General features: G+C 47.1%; 1 protein-coding gene across 3 annotated transcripts in view; it reads left to right on the top strand.

Annotated features, from left to right (window-relative positions):
• PRICKLE2 (prickle planar cell polarity protein 2) overlaps nt 1-26,055 on the top strand; it is a 108,655-nt gene that overhangs the window by 54,515 nt on the left and 28,085 nt on the right. For 2 of the 3 annotated variants that reach the window (XM_042799508.1, XM_032985653.2), the window contains one exon: nt 21,606-21,789. In XM_042799508.1, coding sequence (XP_042655442.1) covers nt 21,606-21,789 — 184 coding nt within the window. Of the gene's footprint in view, nt 1-11,292; nt 11,807-21,605; nt 21,790-26,055 lie in introns of those variants that run through there. The other variant, XM_032985652.2, reaches the window with a different exon arrangement.

Here is a 26,055-nt window from a genome sequence, read left to right as displayed (position 1 = left end):
CCCTTGGAGAGAAAGTTTGTCTTGGCATTACTGTCGCTGGGAGAGCACTTTGTCCTACTTTCTAATGAGTATAAAAGGGACATATATAGATACAGGAGAACTATGTCCTTTATCTGAATGCCTGTTGGATAAAATAAATGCTAATCTTGACTAATTAGCTAATAGACTCACTGCAGATGTCTCTGCAATCCATTTATGTACTTGAAGGCCCCATTAATTTCCACCGGTGCCTTACAGCAGAGCAGCAGGTGAAAGGCTCAACTGTACCCATGCTCTTTGCTTTCTGATAGCTTTTTCATCCCCGTGCATGAGAAGGGAGCCCTGCCACTCCCAATGACAGTCACAAGAGTTGCGTGGCTGGTGCCAGGCACAGAACGCTTCTCACTGCGGCTCAGCCTCTGGTGTGTCGTGTTTTGTCACTTTGCATCAGGCAATGCCTTGTAGCACACCGCGTAGACAGCTTTGATTAACTTGCTGCTTACTTTTCAGCTGCATAACTGCTCGTTAAGTTGGGCCGATGGGGAAGGGGACTGCGTGGGATCTCCCACGGCTGATGCCCGTGGGGAGCTGGGTCCTGGCCAGGGAGCTGGGGAGGATCAGTCACAGCAAACGGCTCTTGCTCCTCTTGCTGCTTCGACATGCCGCTTGTCAGGGAAGTACAAATGTGTTTCTTTGCACTAGGAAAATAAATAAATATTCTGGTGTCATATATCATGGGTTTTAACCCTTTGGTGCGGTGTTTGTTGGCATCCTGGTTCCAGGATGCCACTGCTTGTTTGCAGTTACTCCTTAGCTCTCCTGCCCAGCCTGACTGAGGACTTTCACCGAGGGGTTAAATTTCCTCGATATAAGCATTTTATGCTTTCCAAGATTGTTGTTATTTGTTGTCTCTATGCTCACATTTTCTTAAGCACTGTAGGAAACAGTCTCTTGTGTGAAGAGCTTAGAACTCACACCTCCAAACATCTTCACATTAGACACTTACTTTCTCAGTGTCTAACACCCACTAAAAATCAGAGGGAGCTGAATCCTTAACTATTACCAAAACATCCAGATACCCTGAGCATCTGACTGCTTCCCTTGACCACCTCTGTCAGACCAAGGGCTGGCAGAAAGGAATAGAGAAGAGCAATCCCTCCTAGAGTGCGAGCACCAGAAACAGTTGAGAATTAGTCTGGGTCTAAGCCACAGCGTATTTTGCAGTTTAGGGCCTAGAGCCTGTCACGTAAGCGACTTTGCAATCCCTATACTGGCTGCAGATGATGATCCAACCCCTAAAATTGGTGGTTAGAGGTGAGGGTGGTGGAGCAACATGGGTAAAGCGGGTCACTCTTTTCCCTAGCAGTGGGTTCCCCAAAATAATAAAAGCAGTGGCAAGCAGTTGTTTGAGGTACCACAGGGTGTTCTGGAGAACTTAGTCCTCGGCTCCCCAAAATTTTGAGAAGGCTTACTTGAATTTTCTAGCACGTGGCACAAATCTGCAGCAGAGCAGCAAGCGCACCTGACGTTGGCAGTTCCGAGCTGTGGCCACAACCAGGAGCAGTGCAGGGTGGCACCGTGGCACAGTGACATGCCTGGCGCCAGGCTCCCGTGCAGGTGGCACAGGCCCACTGGTCCCATTTTAAATATGTTTCCAAACCAATTAACCATTGGTATTAAAAAAAAATCACTGCACTCCCGTTATGTCACTGTATCTGCTTTCCAGTCCTTTGAAATATTCTCCTGTCAAGAAGTCCCCTCTTGTAAACCAGGGCTGCTTTGGATTTTAGTGAGCTACAGAGCAATTTTTCCATGCTATATGCACACTGCCAACTTGCTACAGACTTGGTGTGGAGGAGGACAAGTGTGTTTTGAAGGAATTTATCTTAGAGATGCTTCAGAGAAAGATGCTGGACATGTACATGTCAGAGGAGGATGGATATATGCTCATGATAAATTATATTTGCCGTTTTTTGTCATTTTCTGTAGAACGGTTCATGTCTAAGGCTCCAGCGACTTTAGAAAGTTGAGTGTGGCAGGTTTGTCTCAACTTACAGGTGACAGGGTTCTGTTCAAAATCCTAGTTGTCATCAAAACTAAACCCAATGTCATGACCCTTCTGTAAGCACAGGATGCTGCTTCCTCAGGTGAAGGTGGAGAGGCTGGGAAAGCAAGAAAGTGCTCTCCTCTGTGTCTTACATAGAATAAAAAGTTTACCAAAGTCAAAGCTTCTTTCAAAACAGAGCTGTTCAGAGTACAGCAATTGTCAAAATCCTTCTTGGCCATGGGTTTGTGCTGGTGCATGTATCAGACGCCCAGAGAGGGGAAGGCAGCTGTTGAGCTGTGATTGCTGCTTATTACACTAATTACAATAGTCTCGCCGGTATCATGAGCTTCCCTTCTTCTTCCCCCATCTGTCTGTTTGGCCATCCATGGTTGCTCATCTTTTTGAGAAACGTGTTTGAAGTGCTTAGTACTGCAGGGAGCCTGACTGCACTCCCCCGCCACTTCCCCACACTGGTTCAAGGGAATAATCATGGTTTGCACAGAGAAGGAATTTTCAGGATTGAGCTGTTTGCCCTGAAATAAGGCAACAGAAATGTGAAGTGCTACCCTGGCTCTGCAACTCCATATTTCCAAGGATCTCAGCCAGGTGAGGCATCCTGGTCTGGAGCATCCCAACCAGTTTGGGATGGAAGGAAGAGGATGATGTCCAGTGCACGCTTCATTGCCTTTTTCCTCTATATTTTGGGTTTTGCCCTGTACCAGTACAACCAGTCTAAATACTAGTCACAGCAATCCCCTCCAGTCCAGGCACACTGCAGGAAGGTTCCCTGCTCTAAGCCAAAGAACAGCCACTGTTTTTCAGAAATGTCCTCACCCCTCTGCAGTGGGACCCTGGCCAACCCTGCCTTCGGTACCACCGCTGGCAATAGCTCAGCTGACCCCCAAATTGCTCTTCTTTTGTTGCAAGGAGACACTGTAAGTTAAATGCCAGCAAAAAGAAAGCACTGCTCCTTTAGATGCCCACCTGGTTTTTATTTCACTGGAGAGGCATTACTCATTGTTGTAGGGCACTCACTTTGAAGAACAGCCCACTCCAAACCAGCCGGCAAAATGCTTTCTGAACCACAAAACAATGGGACTCACTGAATCTCTAGCAGCAATAATTGCTTTTAAAAGGCTGATGTATTTAGTCTGCTCATGTTTAGCAAACATGTTTGCTTCGCCCTTTGAAGATAATGCTGCATGCAGCACAGCATGGTAGGGAAAAAAGAAGAAGAAATGGCCTGTGGTTTGCAGCGTGTTTAATGAGCAGTGGCTGACGGGAGCAATAACATTCGACATTGCTGGTGTCCCCCCCGTTAATCGCGAGCGACAGGGTTTCTCCACCCCTCCTGGTGCTCGACCTGTGGGCAGGATGCCCTCGTGGGCTCGCACAGGCTGGGAGCAGCAGCCCGAGGCTCAGGCTGGTGGAGGGCAGCAGCAGCCCAGCACGGTGACGCCGGTGTCTCTGCAAGTGCAGGGGACACCCCTGAAGTCCCCTGGCTGGGGCCACCTGTGAGCCCTGCCTCACCGTGGCTATGATGGCAGCAACCGGCATCTCCTTGCGGGGTGGCTCCGACCCTTCGCTAGAGACTGTCACCAGGCGCGCGGGGCTGGATCTGTGCTGGGGATGCTCCCGCGATGCTGCCTGCACGGAACCCGTCCAGGAGAGTGGGGACGGGCTGGGAGCCAGGGGCTGTGCTTCTGGCTGACCCTCTCCTGAGAGAGTCTCAAGCCTTCCCCACAGATCCTGATCCCCCCCCTCCCCGTTCCTACGGCAGACAGTTTAGTTGCATTTCCCTACAGATCACGGTAAGATAAAAGCGTGGCCATGTTTTACGATAAGGGAAGAGGGTTTAGAGGATGGCATGTTAGACGAAGAGGGGGTGCAGGTTTCCAGCTGCACGCTCTCGCCGCCGTGAAGCCTTTGATGAGGGCTGTGATTGATGCCGCGTTTGGAGCAGGCAGCCGTCAGCCAGCGACGCGCTGACCTTTCCCTGACGGGCTGAGCGGCTCTAATGATCTTGATGGGGCTGGCGATTTGTATATTGGGTTTGATGTACGAGGCTTGACACGGCATGGAGAAATGGGACTGGGGTATGACTGACAGCCCTTTCTCATTAAGGGTGGTGAGGCACAGGCTGTTTCCTGGTGATTTATTTCAGTGGGAATGTTTTGCCAAATTATATTGTAGCAGAGAAGTTTTGCTGTTAAATATCTTCCTCTTCCGAGCAGTTAAAAAACAATGAGAGTGAAGTAACTTGCAGGCCTGAAGGCTTATCACTAAAAAGGCTGTTCAAATTATACACTTAATTAATATTTAGTGAATTATTTTTACCCTGACTTTAACGTTCAGGCTCCTTAGGCAGATAAAACAATGCAGTAGTTTGCGTCTGGGATTATTTTTTTTTTTTTAATTCTGCTGTATAAAATTTCAAAGCCTTGACTTCTTGCAGGCAACATTAAAACCTTTTCATTTCCATGAGTTGAGCTGTGTATAAATCACACTCTGGTTGGCACATCTCATGGGTGCTTGTGGCAAGAGTAATGAATTTCATGGTTTGTTATGAGCTACTAAAACCAACACAAACACAGAAAGCCCGTCATAATCTCAGCATATCATCCAAGGAAGCAATTTATTCCTAAGTACGAACAAATGTCAAGCCACGATAACAAATTGTTATTACTAATTAAAACAAAGGGAAGAATAGCAAACATCTCATGTCATTTGTGTGCAGTGCCAGGCTGTCTCGGGACACTAGAGCTCCATCCAGCTTCAGCCAGTGGGACAGCCAGGCTGCAAACCTCACCATCGCCTTAGGCACATTGACTCCCTCTGTGCACTCCCAGCAGGGCATGGGGCCATGATCCTAAGAGAACCGGGGCTGGGAAACCATCCAGGATTAAATTGAGGTGCCACTTTTCATAATTTTACTAGGTTCGGGTTTTTTTTTAATTTAAAATCAAGATTAGCTGGATTGTAGAAGTCTTGTAATGGATGGAGTTCGGGGCGGACTGGAACGACATGTGCCAGTCCATCTGCTCACATTAGCTGTTTTCATGTCATCCAGGTCTACTTCATGCTCTCAGATATGAAATAAAAACCTATTTTGGCACCTTTCTTCCCACTAAGCAGTTAGGAGGTGAGGAGCCAGGTGCGTTCCTGACCACAGCCAATCTCCCTCCCCTTGCAAATACACTGGGAAATTTAAGACTTGAAGGTATCATGAAAGCCCATTTCTGTTCATGACCCAACGTGTATCATTTCCTCCCAGACACGTTACAGGAGAATCAGGTGGATCCAAAACAGCGCTGACTTTACCACCTCCCTGTGCGTTTAGCACAGCTTGGGAGCAAGCAGCAAATAGGTCTTTTCTCTTAGTTGGCAAAGAGCAGGCTCTCCTTGGTGGGAGCAGAAACATGGCCATCTTAAAGCATCGGTGGTTTCTGAGGAGTTTGGACGGAGGTTTGTGTGGCTCCGGGACCTGCTGGTGGTGCCTGACTTGGAGCAGGGGCTCCCGCAGTGCCCGGCCAGGGTGAGGGAAGCACCCAAACCCTGCCAGCAGCCAGAGGAGGTGTGCATGGTCTGCTTTAGGGAGGTAAAAACCAGACTTGTGTCCCTTGGCCAGGACTCTGGGCTGGGTTGAGACTTGCCTCCGAGCACGGAGATGGTCGAGCATGGTCCTGGGGGATACAGAGCTTTTCTGGGGGAACACCAAGTGGTTCATGGCTAGTGCAGAGGGGAGCTTGGTGAGCAAAAGCAATAAATGCATAACCACTGACCCAAAACACCCTATTAGACAGGGTTGAAGCCAAAAAATAAAATAAAAATCATCTAACGTGACAGCAACCCTGACAGCATCAAGCAGTGAGGGAGTCCTGCACTGCTGCCAAGGCACATGGTAATGCAGACTTGCAGGTTTAGTTGGTTATCCTGGAAGTACATCTTCTATTTTGTGTAAATGGAAAATTAATTTGTTGCTGATCAAAGGTTTAGATCTTTGGAAAACATACCACCAGATAAGCTGAAGATTTATGTGTTTCCTTCGTAACATATTTTCAGTGAATGCTTTATTGTTCGTGGAAAGGCCCCAAGAAAAATATGTCATTAAAAAAATAACTGTGTTGAGTTTATTTAGCCTAAATTACGAAACAGTGCTTTAATGAGGCTTTTGTAGACATCATTAAAGGACACTATTAAAAAGTCTTCAGATAAGAATACTATCAGGCTAGCAAACACATTGTGAGCATCCAGATTGTTGTTCACATTTGGTTACAAATTTGATTTCAATATACAAAGGTAGAAAACATATTAGTGCTGAGTTAAAGCCGGAGGCTATGAAAAGCCTTATTGTTGTTAATCTCCCTAAAGCTTCTTGCATTAAGGTGATTATATATAAAAAAAAAAAAAAAAAAAAAAAAAAAAAGGGAGAAATAGATACAGTGATTGATTGAAACGCCGTCTGCGGCATGCTCTGCGTGTGGCACCGGAGCGCGCGGTGCCGGCCTGGGAGCTGGGGGTGCGTGGTGGGGTGGGGACAGTCGGTGGGTGAGGGTCCTTTTGGGGTGCCTCGTCATGGGGGGGATGCTCGGGAGTGCCAGCGCGGTGTGCCGGGTCCTCCCGCGGCGTCACCCTGTGTTTGCGCGGTTTGGTGCTGCTAGAGGACACGGACGGCACAGGGTGTGCTCGCGGCTGCGGCCTCGCCGCCCGGCTCTGCCTCTGCACCAGAGGATGCCGGCGAGGGTCAGGCCTGTCTCGCTGGGTGAATTGGTAGGAAACACAGAAAATTGTCTCTGAAACAGCCACAGTGCGTATGGGCTGTACCTCCCCTTCTGTGTCAGCTGCTGCCGGGCTTGATGGTGTTTTAAAAACTAAATTCCTCCTTGCAGACTGACAGCACGGATCCTTACCCATTGCTCTGCTGAAAAGGAGTGGAAAGCAGTAGCAGTGACAGCAGGAGGAGCGGGTCTGTCTCACGCGGTCTCAGGCAGCAGCCGCGTGAAGGTACAAATGGCAGCCCCGAGCAAAAGCAGAGGAGGCCAAGTTTTGGGGATTAATAGTCTGCATATGATGTTGGTCTCTCTGCACCTCTCTCCATCCAGTTTTCCTTTGAGATAAGACATTCCTGCTTCTGGCATTGAGAGGTATGGGAAAGGTCTCATCCCTTGCTTTAAAAGAAGAAAAAAAAAAAAAAAGAAAAAAAAGAAGAGTAGGCTCAACCTAATTTAAGGTCCTGACTTCTATTTCAGGATGCAGGTTCTCCAAGGAGCATTCCCCATACCTTGGGCACATCCCCATGTGCCTCCTGAAGAGCCAAACATTTGGTCAGGAGGAGCAAGGCCAGACCCTGCCACGTAGGGTTTTCTCCCTTCCCTGCTCCTTGCTGACAGCTTCTTGCACTCACCTTGCCTTTCCCCTCCGGTGTTTACAAAGCCATGCCCTCTCCAGCCTCTTGCTCTGCTGCTTATCACTGCTCCATGGCCATGGGAGGATGGCCCTGCTGGTGTCCCTGTCCTGATTGGGCTCTGGTTGTCCCCCAGTCTGGGGACCGTGCTAGGCACGGCCCAAACTGGTGCTGAGGCGGGAGCACTAGATCAGCGAGCAGAGGTTTCTCTTCAAATTACAGGGGCGAGTGTGGGAACGGAGGGGAAGAAAACCACTGTGAGTATCCAATTCTGCATTTCTGTGGGTAGAAAGAGCGGTGGGAAAGTACTGTGTTATTGTGCCTGCTGCTGTGAGCCAGGACGGGCTCGGTGATGGGGGAGACCTCCCATCCCACTCATCCCAGGCAGGGTCGTGGTGTGTGTGGCACAGGCGATAGCCTTCATCCCCATGGGCAGCATTTCGGGGCAGAGGAGGCTGGAGCCTCTGTGACATCCCGAGGTAGCAGTGCTGTGCACTGCCCAGGCACGCTGCAGCAGAGGATGCTCACTAAATAATTCAGAAAGGCAACTAGATCTGACATCCATCAGGTTAGTAGCCCTGTGACCTTGAGGACACCAGTCTGCTGTCGCTGCGTGTGGCCGTGCCATGTAGCTCGTTGTCTTCAGGAGAGTCAGCAGTGTCATGTGGAGCCCTATTGATTGACATCCGATCAATAGACCAAGGTGATAAAATACAGCATTTATGAAACGTGGGCTCTTACAATGATTTGTTAAATTCGCCATAGGGATGAGTTTGTGCAAATGGCAGAAAGTTTAAAGTTGACTGGGTTTGTGTCTTTGTCTTTAAAACTAGCAGCAAAGGGCAAAAAAATTGGCTACATTTACAAGCAGAGTTGTCCATCTCGCACCTCTGCACCTAAGTGAGGGCTTCCTGCTCTCAATCTTTCTTTTTCCAGTAGCTAAGATTTTACTTCTGGTTCTTTGCTTCATTGCTGGCAGTTGTCAGCATCCATCCTCATAATGGTGCAAGTCCTTCACATGACCTTTGATAATGTGCTCCACCGGCTCAGTATTCTCCTTACTGCTTAATGAAACACCCATTTCACCTGTGTAATGTGCAGAATCCGTCAAGAAATCTTGTGTGCCTTCTGGAGTTATTCGAACACATGACCTTTTCATAAGCCTTGCAGTAGGTAACGGTAATATGGAGTGGTTGCCAATGAACTGGAAGCTTTCAAAGCAAGAAGGCTCATTTCTGCTTGCCTAAGACAGTTGTGTGTCCAAACGTGGCAGCTTCTGATCTGATTTCTTGTCTCAGAAGAGCCTGTTTATAGGATTTTGTGGATGTTTAGGTTTGCAAGTATTGGAACAAGAAGTCTGCCAGGAGCAATCATGATTATGCTTGCTGTTTGGAGAAACAAAGCTCTTCTGCTCATAGTTAGGCATGCAGCTGAGATGTTATAAGTATTGGTGTTAATGATCTTTGACATCAGCTGGTGATTCTCACTCCTATTCTATTTTTGTGGATTAACTTATACTGAAAAGTTCACAATTTCTGGTATGATCCCTTTCTTGAGGATGATCTGGTTGGCCAAGACAGCCAAGCAGAACTCCCCTTTGCTGTAGGATGCTTGGTTGTGTGGGAATGACACCACCATCCACCCTGTGATGGGATCATGTCAGGCTGGTGGTGGGTGACCGAAGCTGTTGTAGGTGGAGTTACACAGAGCATGCTGTACAAGAAGTGGGGTTGGACACTTGGGCTCGTGCCCAGCCAACCTTTCCCCCGAGCGTGGGGTTGGTTGGTGGTGCTGCTCAAGTGGCACTTGGAGCACTAATAGACACTTTGCTCCCAAGTGTTTATAGCTAAAGAGCCTTTGCTCCTTGGAAGTTAATGCAGATAAAGTCAGTCATTTTACTTATGTGTTTGGTGAAAATTAGCACCTACAAGACATACTGTATGGAGCAGTACATACTCTTTGTGCTGGTTGTGGCCCCTAGTCACTGCTGAGTGCTTTTAGCAATACATTTCCAGGGAAGACTGTTACAGTAAACATGGGTAATTTCTGCTCTACAGCATTTCTGCTCAACATTATCATTTTATAAGCAGGCTTCTTTATTTACTTTTGCCCAATACAGTTTTGTCTCATTTCCTTTGTATTGTAATTAATATGTTCTGAATTTCAGTGGAAAAATACATCATCTTGGGGTCAGGGCAGATTAACAATAGAGAGGCAAGCTGACAGCCTGCCCACAATGCCGCTGCAAGCTGGAAGGGGCAAAACGTGCCAGTTTAGGAAGCTGAACAGTCAGAGGAGTTTTTTCCTACAAGTTCTGTTGCTCTGTGTAGCTAGAGGATTTGGAGGGGCCCCGCCTCGGCACTGCGGCCATCCCCAGCAGAAGTGAAGATGCTGCTGCTCCTTCCTCTGTGACAGGAAGGTCCGACCTGGATGGACGTGGTAACAGGGTCAGTGCTCAACTCTTGGACTTGCAGCTATAAATTTATTTAAAAAAAAAAAAAAAAAAAAGAGGGGAGGGGGGAAATAATTTAAAGAAAAAAGAAAAAGGAACTGTAAATGCTCAAATATTTCATCAACAGCCCTGAGTACTTTCTTTTGTCTGAAGTTGTCTGAGCCCGATGAGGTCTCTGCACGTTCTCAGTCTGTCCTGCTTGGCCGGGGTAAGCTGAGGCGGCTCTGAGGGGGAGCTGGGCTGGTTTGTCCCAGCTGAAGATCTCACCCTTGAGATTTTGAGTGTGATTCCATATAATGAAACCTAATTTATGAGCCCTAATAATAATAATTCAAGGCATCTGAGACTGCAGAAAGACTCACAGCTGTAGTTTCTACATCATTCTGTGTTCTATAAACATAGCTAATATTGCCAAAATCAAGAGCTCTGAAATCTGGAGCCAGGCCCTTAAAAGTCAGCAGCGTGTTAAAAAACACTGCAAGTTTTACTTGCTTTTGGTATTTTTCTGAGCCTACAAAAACTGCGTTTTTGAATTTCACTCACTTTTTGCAAATGCAAAACGCTCTCCTCCAGTTGACACGAAGCAGAGATTCATTTGTGACCACTTAATTCCCAAGCAACGGGCTTTAAGAGCAGCAGAAGAGATTTGGCAGCATTTCTCCTTCTCTGCGTTCTTTTCTTTCCTGAGGGGAGGGGAACATGGGGGAAGGAGGTTTCAGCATCCCTGTTGGGGTGGCATATTCCTGGGGCTCGCAGTACTTACCTGAGATACACATAAAAGGTGTGAATCGTGCATCTCTCGGGGCTGTATGAAGGAAAATATATTAAAATATGCGGTAACCAAAATGCCACGCTAATAACTTGTATTCCCCAGAATATTTAGCCCTGCTGGTGCACAAACATGCTGCATCTAAAACCAGTGGGGAATCATAGCAAATGACTGCAGAAAATAATTAAGAGGGCATTGAAAGCCAGGAGAAAAATGATACGTTGCTCAGAGCCAGCAGATCATTGCTTTAATAGCCTGCGTACCTAAGAAGCAGTGCCTTGAGTTTGACAGCAAGTTGAGATTCGGTCAGCATCAAATAAGATGATAGTTGGGGAAGGATAATTAGTGTCTTCACACCATTCAATTTGGGCTGCTGGTGCAGAGCCAACTCTTTGAAACGTGCACATGCGAGCCAGCGAGAAGGATGTTGTGGGGTGTTTTTTTTTGTTTGTTTTTTTTTTTTTTTTTTTTTTTTTTCTCTGCCTTTCCCTAAGCAGCCTGCAGGATTTATTGATTTCTAGGAGCGGGCTGATTTCCATGTAAATAAATGGGAGGGTGGCCGGGCCGCGGTGCGCGGTCCGGATGCGGTGACTTTGGCTTGCTGACATCATTGCTCATTAGCATGCAGGAGAGGAGAGCAATGCAACAGCAGAGCCCCGCGCGCTGCTCCCGCGCCGGCAATTATTCTCCACGGGCTGCATCTCTCCTCGTTAATGCCTTGCGCTCGGAGAGCAAATTGGACATCCTCTTGCCACCTCCAAGGGTCATTTAGTGAAAGGCAGGTTGAGGGGGGAGCTGCTGGATTCGTTGGGATTGGGAGCGGAGAGAGGGGGCACCCTCCGGAGCTGGATTTCAGAGCGAGGCAATTTAAGCGAAAGCTTAAGACGCGGGGCAGGGATGGCACGTTTCTCCACGGTGGGTTTCCTCCGGAGATGCGCTGCGGTCGGTGCGTGCCTCCTCTGAAAGGGCTCCGACAAAAGCTGGTGTGGCGGGGCGGTGGGCTGCGCCGGGAGGGCGCGGGATGCTTTATGGCACTGCGGTGCTGGGGCTGGTCCTGGGAGCAGCCCACCAGCCCAAAGGCAACGGGCGCAGCTAGGACGGCCGAGCGACCCGCTGGATTTTTACCTCCTGTGCTATTGCTGTCGGTGGGAACAGGTAAGAAACTACCTTTTGCCGGCGGCTTCAAAGTTGTCGTGGATTTTGAGGAGGGATAGAAACTAGAAGAGAGGAGGAGGAGGAGGAATAAGCGGCGTTCTGTGGTGCACGTAGCTGCGTGCTAACTTTGCTCAGTGTGCTGTTGGGGGTGATCTACGAGGGGGCTGCGCTTTTTCCCCAGCCTTTGCTGTTCTCGTTGTTTATGGATGTAAAAGGCTAATTGTTAAATTGCATTTCTGCAGCTGCAGGAAGTCGGGGAGAAACGCTGATGCCGCTGTAATGGATTTTTCATTTTAAAAATATAATCAGGAAGGCTCAGCTGGCTCTAAATAGGAAGAAATATTAAAAAATCCTCATTTCTCAGTGTTAATTTTATTGCCCTGGTAAATGCAGCTTCTGGAAGCCTGGGTTCTCTGGGCATTTTCTGAGTAGACTGCGTGCAGGCTGATGTTGTGAATGAGGACATTAATGTTCATATGTTTATTGTGGTGGTTTTGCCTTCCTGAGGATAGAGAGTTTTAAAGTAATAATCTTTCTACATCTTTCTTTTCCATGCCAGAATGTCTAACTATAAACCAACCTAGAACTGCAACCTGGGGGTTATGTTTTTCAGTGCATCTTTTCAAGTCAAATTTCCTTTTTTTTCTTGTTCCTTGAAGGAACATTTTAAGCAGATGTGACGCAGACATGACCTGTGACTGTAGAAAGATTTTAATCCACTTACTCTTTGTTTTGTACTCATGGTTCCTTGGTGATGCTAAACACTGATTGAATCTTTTTGAGCCATTGAGGATTAGCACTGGACAGAATAATGCCAAAATAATTATTCACACCAGATGCAGTGTCATCCTTTTAGTTTTATTTCTCTTCTCATGTAACTTATCAGACTTATTTTTATTCAGCAATTATTTCACTTACTGTGGGAGCACTTACATGTATCACATCACTGCATTGTATTTATAAGGGTGCCAGCTTGAGCCCACAATAAAGATTTGTAAAGTAAAACTATCTGCAGCAAAATATAACAAGATTATATTTTGCTTCGTATTTTAATCTTCTCCTGTTGTGTGTTTTCTACCAGCCAGATTCAGCTTAACAAAATGACCCAGCCTTGCGCACTTGCTCTTGGCAGACTTGCTCAGGCTTAGCCGATGCATACACAGATCAGGCTGGCAGGATTGCTTTCACAAGTGGGTCTATATTGCCTGTCTCAGTGGATGTTGCCTAAGCCTTAACTTTTGAAAGAATTACAGTTTTCAACCTAGCTCATCCCTCTGAGCATTTTGCCTATCAGCCAGGTTTTTTCCTTTAGGATGTACGGCGTGAGGGATGCTCAAATTGCAGCATGTTTACTTCTTCCCATGGTTTCTGTTTGTCATGCTGCAAATGCAAACTGGTAAAGTCCCTTAAAATAGCAGTTCCAGCCCCGGGGCAGATGACCGGGAACCTGCTTGGCTTAGCCCCTCTCTGAGACTGGTGCTAGAGAGATGGGCTGCAAGCCCAGAATTGTCTGGGGGACAGGGGAGGGGCAGGAAGATAAATCGTACATGTGAAGAAACCATGGTTATTTCAAACTTGAGAAGACAGTGAGGACCCACATGCTGAACCCAGACAGGCTTCTTCGTGGAGAACTGGTTTTGGATTCAGAGGAAGTGCCTAAATCTTGCTAGAACCCCAAGCTTGGAAGCAATTTTCTTCCTTCAGTTAAGCAGCAGAAAGAATCCCCCTGTGATACAGCTCTGCGTCTTGTTAGGTGGAAAAACCACTGAATGGTATAATTAAAATCTGACGTGATAACCCCTGTGGGGTAGGTCAGGGGCTTTGCAGCACAGGCGCATGTCAGCTCTCAGGTGGGGAGTGCTGCTGAGCTCAGCCCAGAGGGAGTTTGGTGAGGGTCTTGCCACTGCCAGCTCCCTCCGCTGCCTCCCCTGATCCAGCCCTGCCGACCAGGGACCCCGCTGGGCTCTTGGGGGCTTGGGGTTGTCCTGCCACGGGGGACACCAAACCCCTCCCGGCTGTCCACAGCTCCTCGGTCTGTCCGTCCTGTGGCTCCCCCTGCCTTCCAAAACCATGAGATTGGCTTCAGCGTTGTTTACCCACCAGCTTCAGGGTTGTCATTGCTGTTATTGAGCCTGATCTTCTCTTCAACTTGGAAACTAGTGGTTTGCGTTTCTTCTTCATGACTGGGGAAAAATATGTGACAGTTACCATTTCTGTATGCTAAGAGCTGGAGGTTTAAGGGGGGGGAAAAAACCCTAACATGAATATGTTGAGATGAGTGGTTAGCCTGTGAGCTGGAACGCTGCCTCCATCATCTTGGATGTGATAGAGCAGCCTGTTGGACACCTTTTCTCCTGGTAGAATGGCTGGGCAACAGGCAGGGACTCATGGCACTTTGTTTTTCCTCTTCCCTCTATCCACCTTGCTTGATCTGCAGCTCACGTGGGTATAATATTTTGCCCGCCTCTGTCTAACCTCAATTATGGAAAAAAAAAATATCATGTCTTCTGCAAAACATCTTGAGAGCTTCAAATAGAGAGTTCTGAGATCTGCGGAGTTAATAATATCGCTTAATTTAAGCATTTCAACTTTATGCATCGGAATTCTCATGGTTCATGTCAGGGGTTGGACTCATGGGAGCAGCCTGGTAGTGTGGTTCAGGTCAGGAGGGTTTTTAAGCACCCTGGGGCTATTACCCAGTTCATGAGGAGAAACTGGAGCCCAAGTAGGGATCTGTGTTCACTGCAGAGCACTAGTGTGCACCTGGGCTCCCCAAAATGGCCCTTGATGCACCCCAGCTCCCCTGGTGTAATTTAGCCACAGGTTGGAAATGTTGGTTATGTTTTAATTCATCTTGCAGTTGTGCTGAGAGGTCTGGTTTTGGGCTGTGGTCCTGGTTCCTTGTTTGCCTAAGAGGGTACCAAGACAGCCCAGATGAGGTATTTGGGGTGTTGTACATTGTGTCATGTTTCGTCCTAATATCTTGGTCTCATCTGGGAGGAGCACAGCCTCATGTGCTGACAGCTGTTGCTTGCCACGTGGTGCCTAAGACCACAGAGAGCAAAATTGGAAGCAGCCTGGAGGCTGCCCCAGGCCATGCCGCAGTGGTTTGGGGATGGGGCCGTGAGGACCTGCAGGCAGATGTTCCACCTACTTCTCAAATTGATGGTCCTGATTCACCATGAAGACAGACCAACTGGAAAATCCTTAGAGACTCCTTTTGCTCATATTTGGTTGCAACTGGCAATACTGGGGATAGTTCTTTTTTTTTTTTTTTTTTCTTATTTTTCATAATTAAGCAAGAATAACTTTTGCAATGGTAAAGGATTTTTATAGAGTCTTAAAAATAAAATTAGTCTCCAGCCTGAGACCAAGCTTGGACAACTTCAGCCAGAGAGGAGAATTCTTCCAGGAGTGGAAATGTAGTTTGCAATAAAAGCTTCAACGCCACCCTAGATACCTCTCAATTGCTGTTGTTGGCACTGTGGAGGTCAGAGGGGATTAAAAATACAGCAACACTGAAAATCTGACTTGCCTCGAGCAAATCAAGTGCCTAGAAAAGAGAAACTGTATAGGGAAAATGGAGAAGAGTCTGACTTACAGCTCTTCCATCCTCTCAGTGCTTCCCCACCTACTTCAGACTCTTCCAGAGACGTGTAGCTACACATGCTCCCCTATGGCCACTGAGATCTGGAGGAGTTGCATCTATAGGAGTAGTTTGTTTGCTGGATTATTTGTCTCTTCCTTGATTTCATGGAATTACTGTGCTACCTGCTCTGTTGACACCACCTGATGTTGATTTTTTAAGCCAAGTGTTCCTACAGCATCTTGGGTCAAGTGAGCATTGCCTTCCCTTGGCTGTCCATGCAGGCCACCAAGGGCACCTTGTCCTCAGAATCTGAATTGCTGCTATTGTAAATTCCTTTGTCTAATTCACCTCCTTTAGCCTCCTGCACCACTGTTGAGCAGATAAAAGCTTTCACTAAGCATCCTTTTCAACCCAGGTAACACAAAGTCTTAGCAATTCATTCCCACTGATGTTTTGGGTTTTGTTGTTTTGTTTTGTTTTGTTTTGTTTTGTTTTGTTTTGTTTCCAGCTGAAGTGACTGAAAGAGCTGTGCAGTTGCAGAAATGTTTTGTCCAGAGAGATGCTGCTTTGTCACTAAGGTCCATGGGATGTGGGGCCATGAGCAGTGGCTGGCTGGGGTTACTGGGAGCATTTGGTTCAGTGTTGGAGAATTTGGAGAAGGAGGCAGAGCTTCAGCTCCAACTGTTTTGAGCACAAAAGCTTGTGGCTCCTCTGATGGAGTTCAGTGGCTTGATGGGGAAGCCATGGCTGGGTGTTGCCTGTGGGTACTCCTGTGCCTCAGCTTCCCCGCCTGTGAAATCGGAGAGCAGTGCCCATATTGGAGAAGAGCTGCTGGGCTCTCCCTATGGCAGTGAAGGACTATGCTAATTTTTCTGTTTAGATAAATGTTTGCCCTGCCTGTGGGGTCTGAAGAAGCGGGTCCATGTATCTGGAGCTCACTCAGGGTGGGAAGATGCCTCATTAGCTCTCAAATGAGGGGAGGAGATAACAGGCAATGATATTAAGATGCCCATGTAAAGAGACTCAGGGGTCACATGAGCTGCCCCAAATCCTCAGCCTCTCCCGTTACCAAGAAGTCTTTTGATTTACTGACTGATGACTGACCCAAAAGCCTCACTGCAATCTGTATGATGGCACAATGTTCAAAAAAAGTCAGGCTGCCATATATATCTTTAGACAACCAGGAAGGAAATTGTCCCTTTGCGTTTACACACCTCATCCAAGCTGAGCAGACAGTTGCTTGTTGAGGGATTCAAAATCTTGCATGTTAATGTGTGCACAAATGCATGCAAATCCGTTATGACGGAGTGCAGCAGAGGCATTGCATGGCCTGGCACAGGCTGTGCCATTCCTACTCCTTACATTGTCTGGAGATAGAGCTGTTCCCTGATACAGCCCATTTATTTCCATCCCAGAAGAAACAAGTGAGAAGCAGAGATAAGCAGCGCTGGGTGATAAGGGCTGTTAGCTGAGTTCTTTCTTTGTTCCAGAGGAGTTTTAACATTTCTGCCACAATTTTAAACTCTGCCTTAATTCTTGCTGTGGCTAGGAGGGGTTGGGCTCTTGCACTTCCCTTTCTCACCATACCTAAGGTGCCCAGCCTGGACAGGCTTTGCTTTTGGTGATGTTTGCTGTGCTAGGTCTTGCGTGTCCACCCAGCCAAGCAGGCACTCACGGCTGGAAAAAAAGATCCCTGCATCCAGGAGCTTTTCCTGCAGGCAGGAGTCTGCTGCCCTCACAGCCCCAGGGGAGCTCGGTCCTGCTTGTGCCACCTCAAACCCCGACACACACAGGCTGTTTTCTGGGAGAGGCCACTTGGCCGGATTCTTTGCTGGAGCAACAGACCATTTGCAAGGACCCACTTTGCCTTGGCTGCAGGCTGCCCTTGGTTCCTCTTCTCTGGGTTTTTAGCTTGCGCTTTCCCAGTTTGGAGACGTTGCTGGGGTTTCACAGCAGTGAGACCTCGGCTGTCTTTAGAAAGCTGGGGGCACGCTCACGGCTCTTTCCAGAGCCTCTTGCATGGCAATAGTGTTTCCAGCGTGGTTTAACTTATTGTTGGAGCTGTTACTATGATGAAAGGGCTGCGGGAGGCTCCAGTGATAGCTTTTCTAACTGTGGCGTATGACAAGAGGCTGCCTCATCTCAGAGACCTCGCGGGTCAATTGGGCTTATGTCAAGCTGTACATAAGTGGACCTGGGCTGGAAGCATGCTTCTGCATCTCAAGCGAGAGGGACTTGGAAGCCAGGCTCTCTGCTTGGTATACCGGGTCCTGTTTGCTTCAGATTCCCCTTGTGTGCCTGTTTTCATCTGTAGAGAGAAGAGGGCTGGCCTGGTTCGCTCTGCTGAGGGCTGCCTGGGGTGGGGGATCCAGTTTGCACCATTCCCCTACCACCAGTGGATAGGTGGAGATGTAACCAGGGACGAGGATTAGAGCCTCCTCTGAGGAGAGGACCAGACACCGTGCCAAGAGCACCACATAAAAGCAGCCGTTGCAAAATAAAATACATCCATCTTGTAACTTCATCACATGAAGCGCTGGCCTTTAGTAGAACAAATTTTTCAATCTGTTTTTGAGCGTTGCTGCTTTGTACCATGTGAAGTCAATTCAAGGCAGGCTCCCTTCCAGCTAAATCTGACACCAGGAAATGTTCTTTTTCTCCCCATTTACTTCCCGCCATCCTGGCCCCGCTGCAGGGCAGCTCCATGCAGCTCCGTGCCGAGCAGCTCTGCCGGGTGCTCCCCAGCCCGTGCCTCTTGCAGACTCTCTTCTTCCCTCCCAGTCCACAACCTACTGTTGCTTAACAGCTCCTTTATTTACCCTCTGTGTCTGAAGCTGGTCATGCTGTTAGCTCTCCTGGCTTCCTTGAGAAACACAACATCACTGGGCTTCTCCTCACCAGCCCTAAGCTTCTGGAGTCAAGTGATGCTCCAGAATATCCCCAACTTTTAGCAACACCACCAAAATATCTCCAACCCTGTGTCCTTCTTGATGCTGGAGAGCTCTTTTAACCATCAGGGCAGGTACTTCCCTGAGATGAGCTTGCAGACCCTTCTCTGTAATGAGAGCAAGACGGAAAGGCTTGAGAATGAAGACAGGATTCCCAGACAGTGATTAGAAGTTAGTTTCTTCTTGCTTAAAAAACACCACCTGCCCACTCTCTTCTTAAGTTGTGTGGGGCTTCTTGGCTGCACAGGCAGCAAGAGTCGTTGTTGATGAAGCTTTGGTGGTGGTTAGATAAGGCTTGTGTCTGGCCAGAGCCAAGCTAATGGCTTTCCCTTTGCAGGACGTGCCACTCCACCTGGGCTGCGGCACCCCGTGCACAGGAAGGTGTGCGGCACACCGACGCGCTGAGCCTCTCCAGGCTCCGTTGCTCTTCCCACGTTAATGACTAACGAGCTGTTGCTGGCGGGAGCAGCTGGGCAGGCTGCTGGCTGTGGACCCCGCTCCTCTCCAACAGCCACCGGCTCTCCGCCGGAGCACCGGCACCCCCGGTACATTGTCACTCCGGTCATCGTGGGCGCAGTCGGGCACTGGCACGTGCATCGTCTCGCTTAGTGCTGCTCTGCTTTGAGTGCGGTGGGGGGATACTGTTTTTTCAATTTCATCTCACATTTGAAATGTACATTTTTATATTAAGTTTTTACTACGGGGAATTATTTTTAATTATAGCAAGCTGGAAGACGATAAAATAAAGTTGAGTAAGTGAGACCTATGCAAAGAAGTCATGGAAACCATATCACAGGAGTGGAAAGACACTCCTAGGACTCTGAGTATGGTTCCCATGAAACAACATATCCTAATGTAAAGAAAATAATTGTAATTAAAGCTGTTAATCTTCTGCTTTTAATGAGGGGAAAGGGAGAGAACTGAGTATCTCAGGGGCAAGATCTTGAAGTTTGTACTATTTGCCCAGGGAGGTGGGAGAAAGCCCATCCCTGAAAATGCTCGGTATTTAATGGTGCAGAGTTTTTACAGAGCCTGTTGTACTGGCCTGGGGACATCACTGAACAATAGACAGGCTACCTGTGTCCTTTTCATCCTTTGCTTTGCTGACCAGGAGAATCCACCGCTGGCAGTACCCACTTGCATGGGACAGGGCAGGAGTGAGGGAGGGGTAGTAAATCAGCTTCCCAACCCGGCCCTCGCACTCCTGGCTGTACGTGGTGTGAGCTGCAGGGTGGCAGTCGTGTGAAGCGACCTGTGGGATCTAATTGATCATACATCTCACTCATTAACTCTTCGATACCCACAGTTAAAGTCCACATAATGACCTGACTTATCTCAATTATTAAAAGCAAACATCTCTGCTGCTCTCCTGCCATCCTCCATCTCCTGGAGGGGAAGAGTCTAGGGCGGGGAGGAGGACATAAACGTGTGAGCTGGCATTTTCCCCATCGCAACGCTCATGCTCCCAGTGTTGGTGTTATCTGAGCATGGATTGTTGAGTGTGTCTCCCTTTGAAGCTTGTGATTGATATCCTGAAAATTAAAATCTGGCTAAGAAGTCCTAAACTCTGTTAGAATAACTAATTCCAGTGCCGAACCTGGGGCTCTGTAACTATTAATTATTCTTAGCATCTTGTTGCATATTGAGCTGCTTCTAAACATATTGTGAAATGAGATGGAAACAGCAAAGAAACCAGCAGCTTTGCTGAGGGAGAGAGCCCTTCCACGGTAGCTGATTAATTAAAGTTTTCACATGAAATGGTGCCTTGATTATTTTTTAAGGTAACAGCCGGAGGCGATGCCGAGACTCTCCGACTGGATGCAAACCAGACGCTGGGGGTGCGTGGGGGTTGCTGTGTGGTTTAGATCTGATGAAAGGCAGGAAATGGGAAAATCTGGCAAATCTCCCTGGCTTGACTTAACGGAGCCTCTTGACTTTTGCTAGAGTGCATTTTTTGTGCTGTAATGGCCAAATGGAAATTTAGACTCGAATCTGGATCTGAGCACTGGTATGCTTCGCTGGCTTGTACGCATTGGTGAAAAAGCAGGAAAAGTGTTTGAAAATCACAGCCCCCGGTGTTTAGTTGTCGCTGCCCTCTAAATTTCTTTTCTTTACATTACAGCAGAGAAACTTGCAATGGCAACAGTAACTTTCCCCTTGCTTTTTGTGTGGTGCCTTATTATTTATCAAATGTCTCCCTTCTGCTACTCAAGTGAAGTCATATCTTATTCCTCAGAAGTCAGTGGCATTTCGTTAGCGCAAATTAATTCATAATGCTGCATGGTTACTTTAAAATAGATACCATTGGCCCATATTGTGGAAGAGCATTGCGTTTGCAGAAATAGAAACCAATTTATCAGCATTCCCTTCACCTCTTTTTAGGGGGATGGGGGATGTTTTCAGCCAGGTTAGTCCTTTGCTGTTACCCCTGGCAAACGGGTGCGATGTCTTAGCAGCCCTGCAGAAAAATGCTCAGATTTGAGCCTGTGAAGAAAATATCCCACAGACCACCAGCTGCAGGATCAGACCCTTAAAATAAATGCTAAGAATTGATATTTGCAGTTAATTAAGCTAATGGCTGTTAAATTGCAACCTGTGGGCTGTTCTTTCAGTTTTTCTTGTGGTTTTCCCCCCGTACGGCTCTCGGGCAGCATACAGGCCAGTCAGCTGCTGAGCTGCGGTGCATGCCATTGAGCCAGGCATTTAAGATGCTGCTGTAGTGTGACTGTGGTTTTTATAGCCTCCCTTAATTTAATTTAGCTTTATATGTTCAGACTATAATCAATTTTTATGCTACTTTAATAAGCAAATTTATGCTATCAGCATGCTAAAGGGACTTGTCAGCTTCCCAGTCAATCCACCATTTTCTGTATTAGCCAAGTGCTCAACTGCCCTAAATTCAGTAACTGCTCTGCAATTACCAGCTGGCATGCCGATTGACACCAGGCGGGCGCATGGCCCTTGCCTGTGCTGGCCCCTGGAAATACTCCTCACAGCACAGTAAAGGGACAAGCAATTACATCTCCCCAAACATTGGGCAGCCTGACTCAGCTTGACAGCCAAGTGTTGTTACAGCAAATATGGACTTTTATTTCCTCCTTGTAAGAGAGACAAATCCTGCGTTAGAAAATGCCTGGGCATAAAAAAGGGTTGAGTTTAGTATCTGCAGGCCAGCGACTGGCAGGAATCGCTTTGCTTTCTTATTTGAAGTGCAACTCACCGGGACATCTCCTCTTTTTTCCCCTCTCTCCTCACCTTGCAGGAAGATTTGCCTTCACTGTAAGTGCTCCCAAGAAGAGCACATTGTAACAGTTATGCCCCTGGAGATGGAGAAGACTGTCACAAAGCTCATGTTTGACTTCCAGAGGAATTCAACTTCTGATGACGACTCGGGCTGTGCCTTGGAAGAGTACGCGTGGGTCCCCCCGGGCCTAAAGCCTGAGCAGGTAATGATAACACCACCTACTTACCAGAAATAAATTGTTTTAATATGTTCTTTGGAAATAGTTTCTCTGATTTTCCTCCTAGGGGTGTGAGCACTCATTGCATGTGGCTGTTTCTGGGTGCACTTTAGTCTTGCAGAGACAGGTCTGGTCTGAATGCACAAATGAAACAAAATAGAGATGCCATCCTTGCAGGGTTTGTGGTTTTCTGCGTCTGTAGATGTAATTGGTAATTGAGAGGGGAGAAACAAAATACTTCCAGGATGGGGTTTGTTGTGGTTGTGCAAGCAAACAGATACAGACGTAACTACTACTATTTCATGGGAAAAAAAAGTGGTGACACTTGGTGCTCCCAGGGGACTTGGTGCTCGTGTTCTGCCCTCCTGGACCACTCTTCTCTGCAGTAAGTCTGGAGCAGACAGTCAAAGCTGGTAGATGACTCTGAGAAATGGGCCAAAGTCTTTGAGTTTGGCTTTTTCAAGCATGAAGTTTGTGCCTTACTGGAAGGAATTGCTCAAATGAAGTTCAAGTCTCTTGGTACATGAATTGAGCGGGATGGATTAGACCCCAGCATGCTGTCTGTGCGGAACGCACATTGATTTCTGCTCCTTGCAGTTTACATGATTCGTTTGGTTTTTATGCTGATCTTTTATGTGTTCAACTCAGAACTTAATTTGCAGAGGAGATTGCAAAATGAGCTTAGCCTTGATAATTGCTATGGCAATCATTTTAAACTGTGTAAGGAGGCTGGGAGAGGGTGGAAAGCTTTCATTCTTACTGTTGTAGTTGCTGTCCTTAAATATTGTGTTTTCCTGAGCTTTTATTCAGAAGGGCTTAGGCATTTCCTGAAATATTTTGGCACCATCCCTAGGCTGTAAATATTATCTGTCTGATTAGAGAAAATCCAGTTGTTTGGTGTCGCTTTCTTTTTTTTCTTCTTGTCTTTACAAGCCGTGCTCAGTGCTTACTTGAAACTCCACAGCACCGTGTGTTTCATTTGGTGCCATCCAACCATGTAAATCAGGCAGCAACCTTGTTTTCTGTCACCTTCCTTATGTCAGAGGCTTCCTTTGTGCCTCCCAGGAGGTACAAGACATGGTAAATGGAGAGATGCAGGTGGTCCTGATGTAGCTCTGCTGGTCCTTCATGCTGCAGGGACGTGAACCAGTTGGGTTTCAGGAGTCCCACTGAAGACCATACCCAAACTAGTACCACCTGCTCTCAGCACTGTCTTCCGTCCAGGCATGTTGATGGCTTCTGGAGCCCAAGCTGGCCCATGTCTCTGTAGCTTTGGGTGGAAATACATATATTTCGTGACAGGTGGCACTCGACCGGGTAGACATGGTCTCTGATGAGTACCGCATGGCATGGACAGCAATTGGAACCCACTTCCAGCATGGTGGTGACATATTCCAGAAGACCTGGATGCTTCTTTGATCCCTCAGATGCTTTTTAAGAAGTAGCATGCCATCAGGGAGTTTGGGATGCTCAGTAGAAAATAAAAGTCCGTTAGCTCTAGCAGTAGGTCCTGATGTCTCATGCATTACCCAAGTTAATGTATTTTTAGGTTCTTCCAGCATCTGTTTCTTTCAGAGGTCAAGGTGGTCCTCAATATGAACATCCACTTTCTAATTATGCTCCTCTGTCTGCCTTGCTGGTCCTTTTAGCAGATTTGCCACTTCAGACCTGTCTTTAATCACCATGGAGATGAAGAGCAGCCGTAAGCAGAGGCAAAGACAAGCACTGAAATCCTTCCAGCATAGCTCATTCACCAGCCCTTTTTGGACCTTTCACGCATCAGATGTGCCACTAAGGAGACAAAAGCAAGGTGTGACTTCTCTGGGCTGTGAAAGAGCCACGATGCTGGACTGGGGGTTGTCCCCAGATGAAGAGCAGCAGCCTGAATTTCTCTGGGAGTTACCACATGCCCTGGGGTGGGGTGTTGCAGGGCTGGGAGGTGCCCTGGGGTGCAGGACGGGGCTATTTGCCTCCTCTGGGGGTAGGAGAAACCTCTGCAGCAACATGCTGGAGCCATGCAAGGCTGCAGACAGACTTCATGGTTGATGAGTCAGGTGTGCGCACGTGATGTGGAGCCGCTGGAAGGCTGATGTCTGCTGTGGAGCAGCTGATGGGATCTGCTCTGGCTGAGAACACTGCCGTCAGGCTGGGCTGAAAATACAGATTTGCAGGCAGTGAATTTTTCTCTGCCTTATGCTGTTTCACCGTCCTATTTCTTTGACATGAAACAGAAGAAATGAAACAACTTTTTCTGCAATATTCTACTTTATTAAAATCTCTACGCAGCATACTAGCTGGGGAGGTAAATGGTCCCCTGAAAGACTAATGCAATTTTCTTATTATACTTGAACAACAGCCTTCCTACCTTGCTATTCTTGAGAGACAGTGTTCCCATCTCATTCAATGCAGCAATTTACATGATTTCAGGGGGGGAAGTTGGTCAACAAACATGACAACAATTTTGGGCAGTTTCTACAGGTCACTTCAGAATTTGGAGAGTCCCTTCAATCCATATCTGAAACTATTAAGTGCAATCTAAAGGCGAGTCAACTCAAACTTACAGGGTCTCACTGGATTCCTGGACACTAGTTCAGACATCAGCTTGTCTGTGGTACATGCCAACTATGTGAAAATAATGTTCGTTACTTAATGCCCACTACTGAAAAGAAAAAAAACATTAGTCCAACGTTCACAGATAGTGATCCAGGCATTACACTGAAGAGTGGAGCTGAAAGTTATCCTTATATTATGGCTTATCAGTGTACAGGACTACAAATTACTTTATGCAACAGCCAGAAATACATATTTCTAGATATGTTTGTAACACAGAGGTGAAGATAGTTATATAAAAAAATGTTATAATACCACTGCATAAAGCATGGTTAAGATTCATCTGGAAAACTGGCTAAAATTTATAACATCTCTGCTCAAGAAAGAGGGGTATAAACTGGAAGGAGACTGGAAAGGTTTTTTCATTGAGGAGCCTAGGAGAGCTTGATTTGTTCAGCCTAGCAAATCAAAGGGTTATGATCACTCTCTATGCATTAGAGGAGGAAGAGCGGTTACTCAAGCTCCAACTTTGGCACAAGAACATAGATATAAACTGGGTCCAAATGCATTCAGGCAGGAAATTGGAAGAGGTTTCAAACCATCAGAGGTGTAAGGCTCAGCGGCAACCTGCCAATAGGGAGAGCGACGGGTAAAAACCCAAGACTGAGCTCCATAAATTACAACGTGATTAGAAAATGTGGTTCTTGTAATAGCAGTTGGCTACACAGGATGGCCAAGAGGCTCCTATGGGCTCTAATCCCACTTGGATTGGACCTCAATAAGAAGTTGTCTGATGGCAGAAGAGTGACTTCTCTTCAGGAAGATATGGACACAGATGGGAATGGGAGAGGTGGCTGTACAGGAGGCAAGGCGGAAGCTCGGGATGTAGGCTTTGAGAAATACTCTTTTTCCTGCCTGACATTCAATGGGCTGATAAAGAAATAAGTGTGAAAGTCTTGAAATGGGCAGACACCAATAGAAATGTGTCCTCAGCAAAGCAAAATCCCAGGCCAGGCCTGGCTGCAAAAGACAGAGGAAGGCAATTTCGGGAGACAGTTTGTCTGCTGGGGCTGGCAGTCCGACAGCTGATCCTTCTTGCACTGACATAAGTTTGAGGGTAGATGTTTAAAAATAAGTACTTTTATGATGTGTTTTTCACATTTTTAGGCAAGGCATGTGTAAATACATGTGAATGCGCAGCCTTGAATTCCTTGAGCCTGTGGTTTGGAGAAATCCAAAGGAGTTATAACATGCCAGCTTGAATTTCTGAATACAAGGGATTTTTGAGGATTTCTGTCTTTATTGTGTCTCAATAATAGGAGCAACTGGTTACGGGCACAGACTTTCAATTAAACAAAAGATGGGGCTCTACTTCAGCTGCGGTGCGGCTTTCTGTATGGCTCCGGCATGCCAACATTCAAGATCCTTGCATGAGCTAAAAGAACTTAATTCCCTCTTGCTGTCAGCACAGTTGCTCTGATTGAGTCCATTAAAAAGTTATAAAAATCTCATCTGAACTAAAATTAGTAGCATGAAGGTTCAGGGCACCATTTTCCTCTAAGCGAGCCATTAGAGCTTGGACCTCAAGAGCTTTGCAGTGTGGTGTGAAACGTGTAGCTGTCATGGGGAATTTATTCAGGGACTAACATACGTGTTGATTTCTGTTCTTGATCTTTTGCAAGACCTATAGCAAAGGCTTGC

Source organism: Tyto alba, unplaced genomic scaffold (genome assembly GCF_018691265.1).
Source record: "Tyto alba isolate M040663 unplaced genomic scaffold, T.alba_DEE_v4.0 Super-Scaffold_3, whole genome shotgun sequence".
Lineage (NCBI taxonomy): Eukaryota > Metazoa > Chordata > Aves > Strigiformes > Tytonidae > Tyto > Tyto alba.
This window is presented reverse-complemented; position numbering and strand designations above follow the sequence as displayed.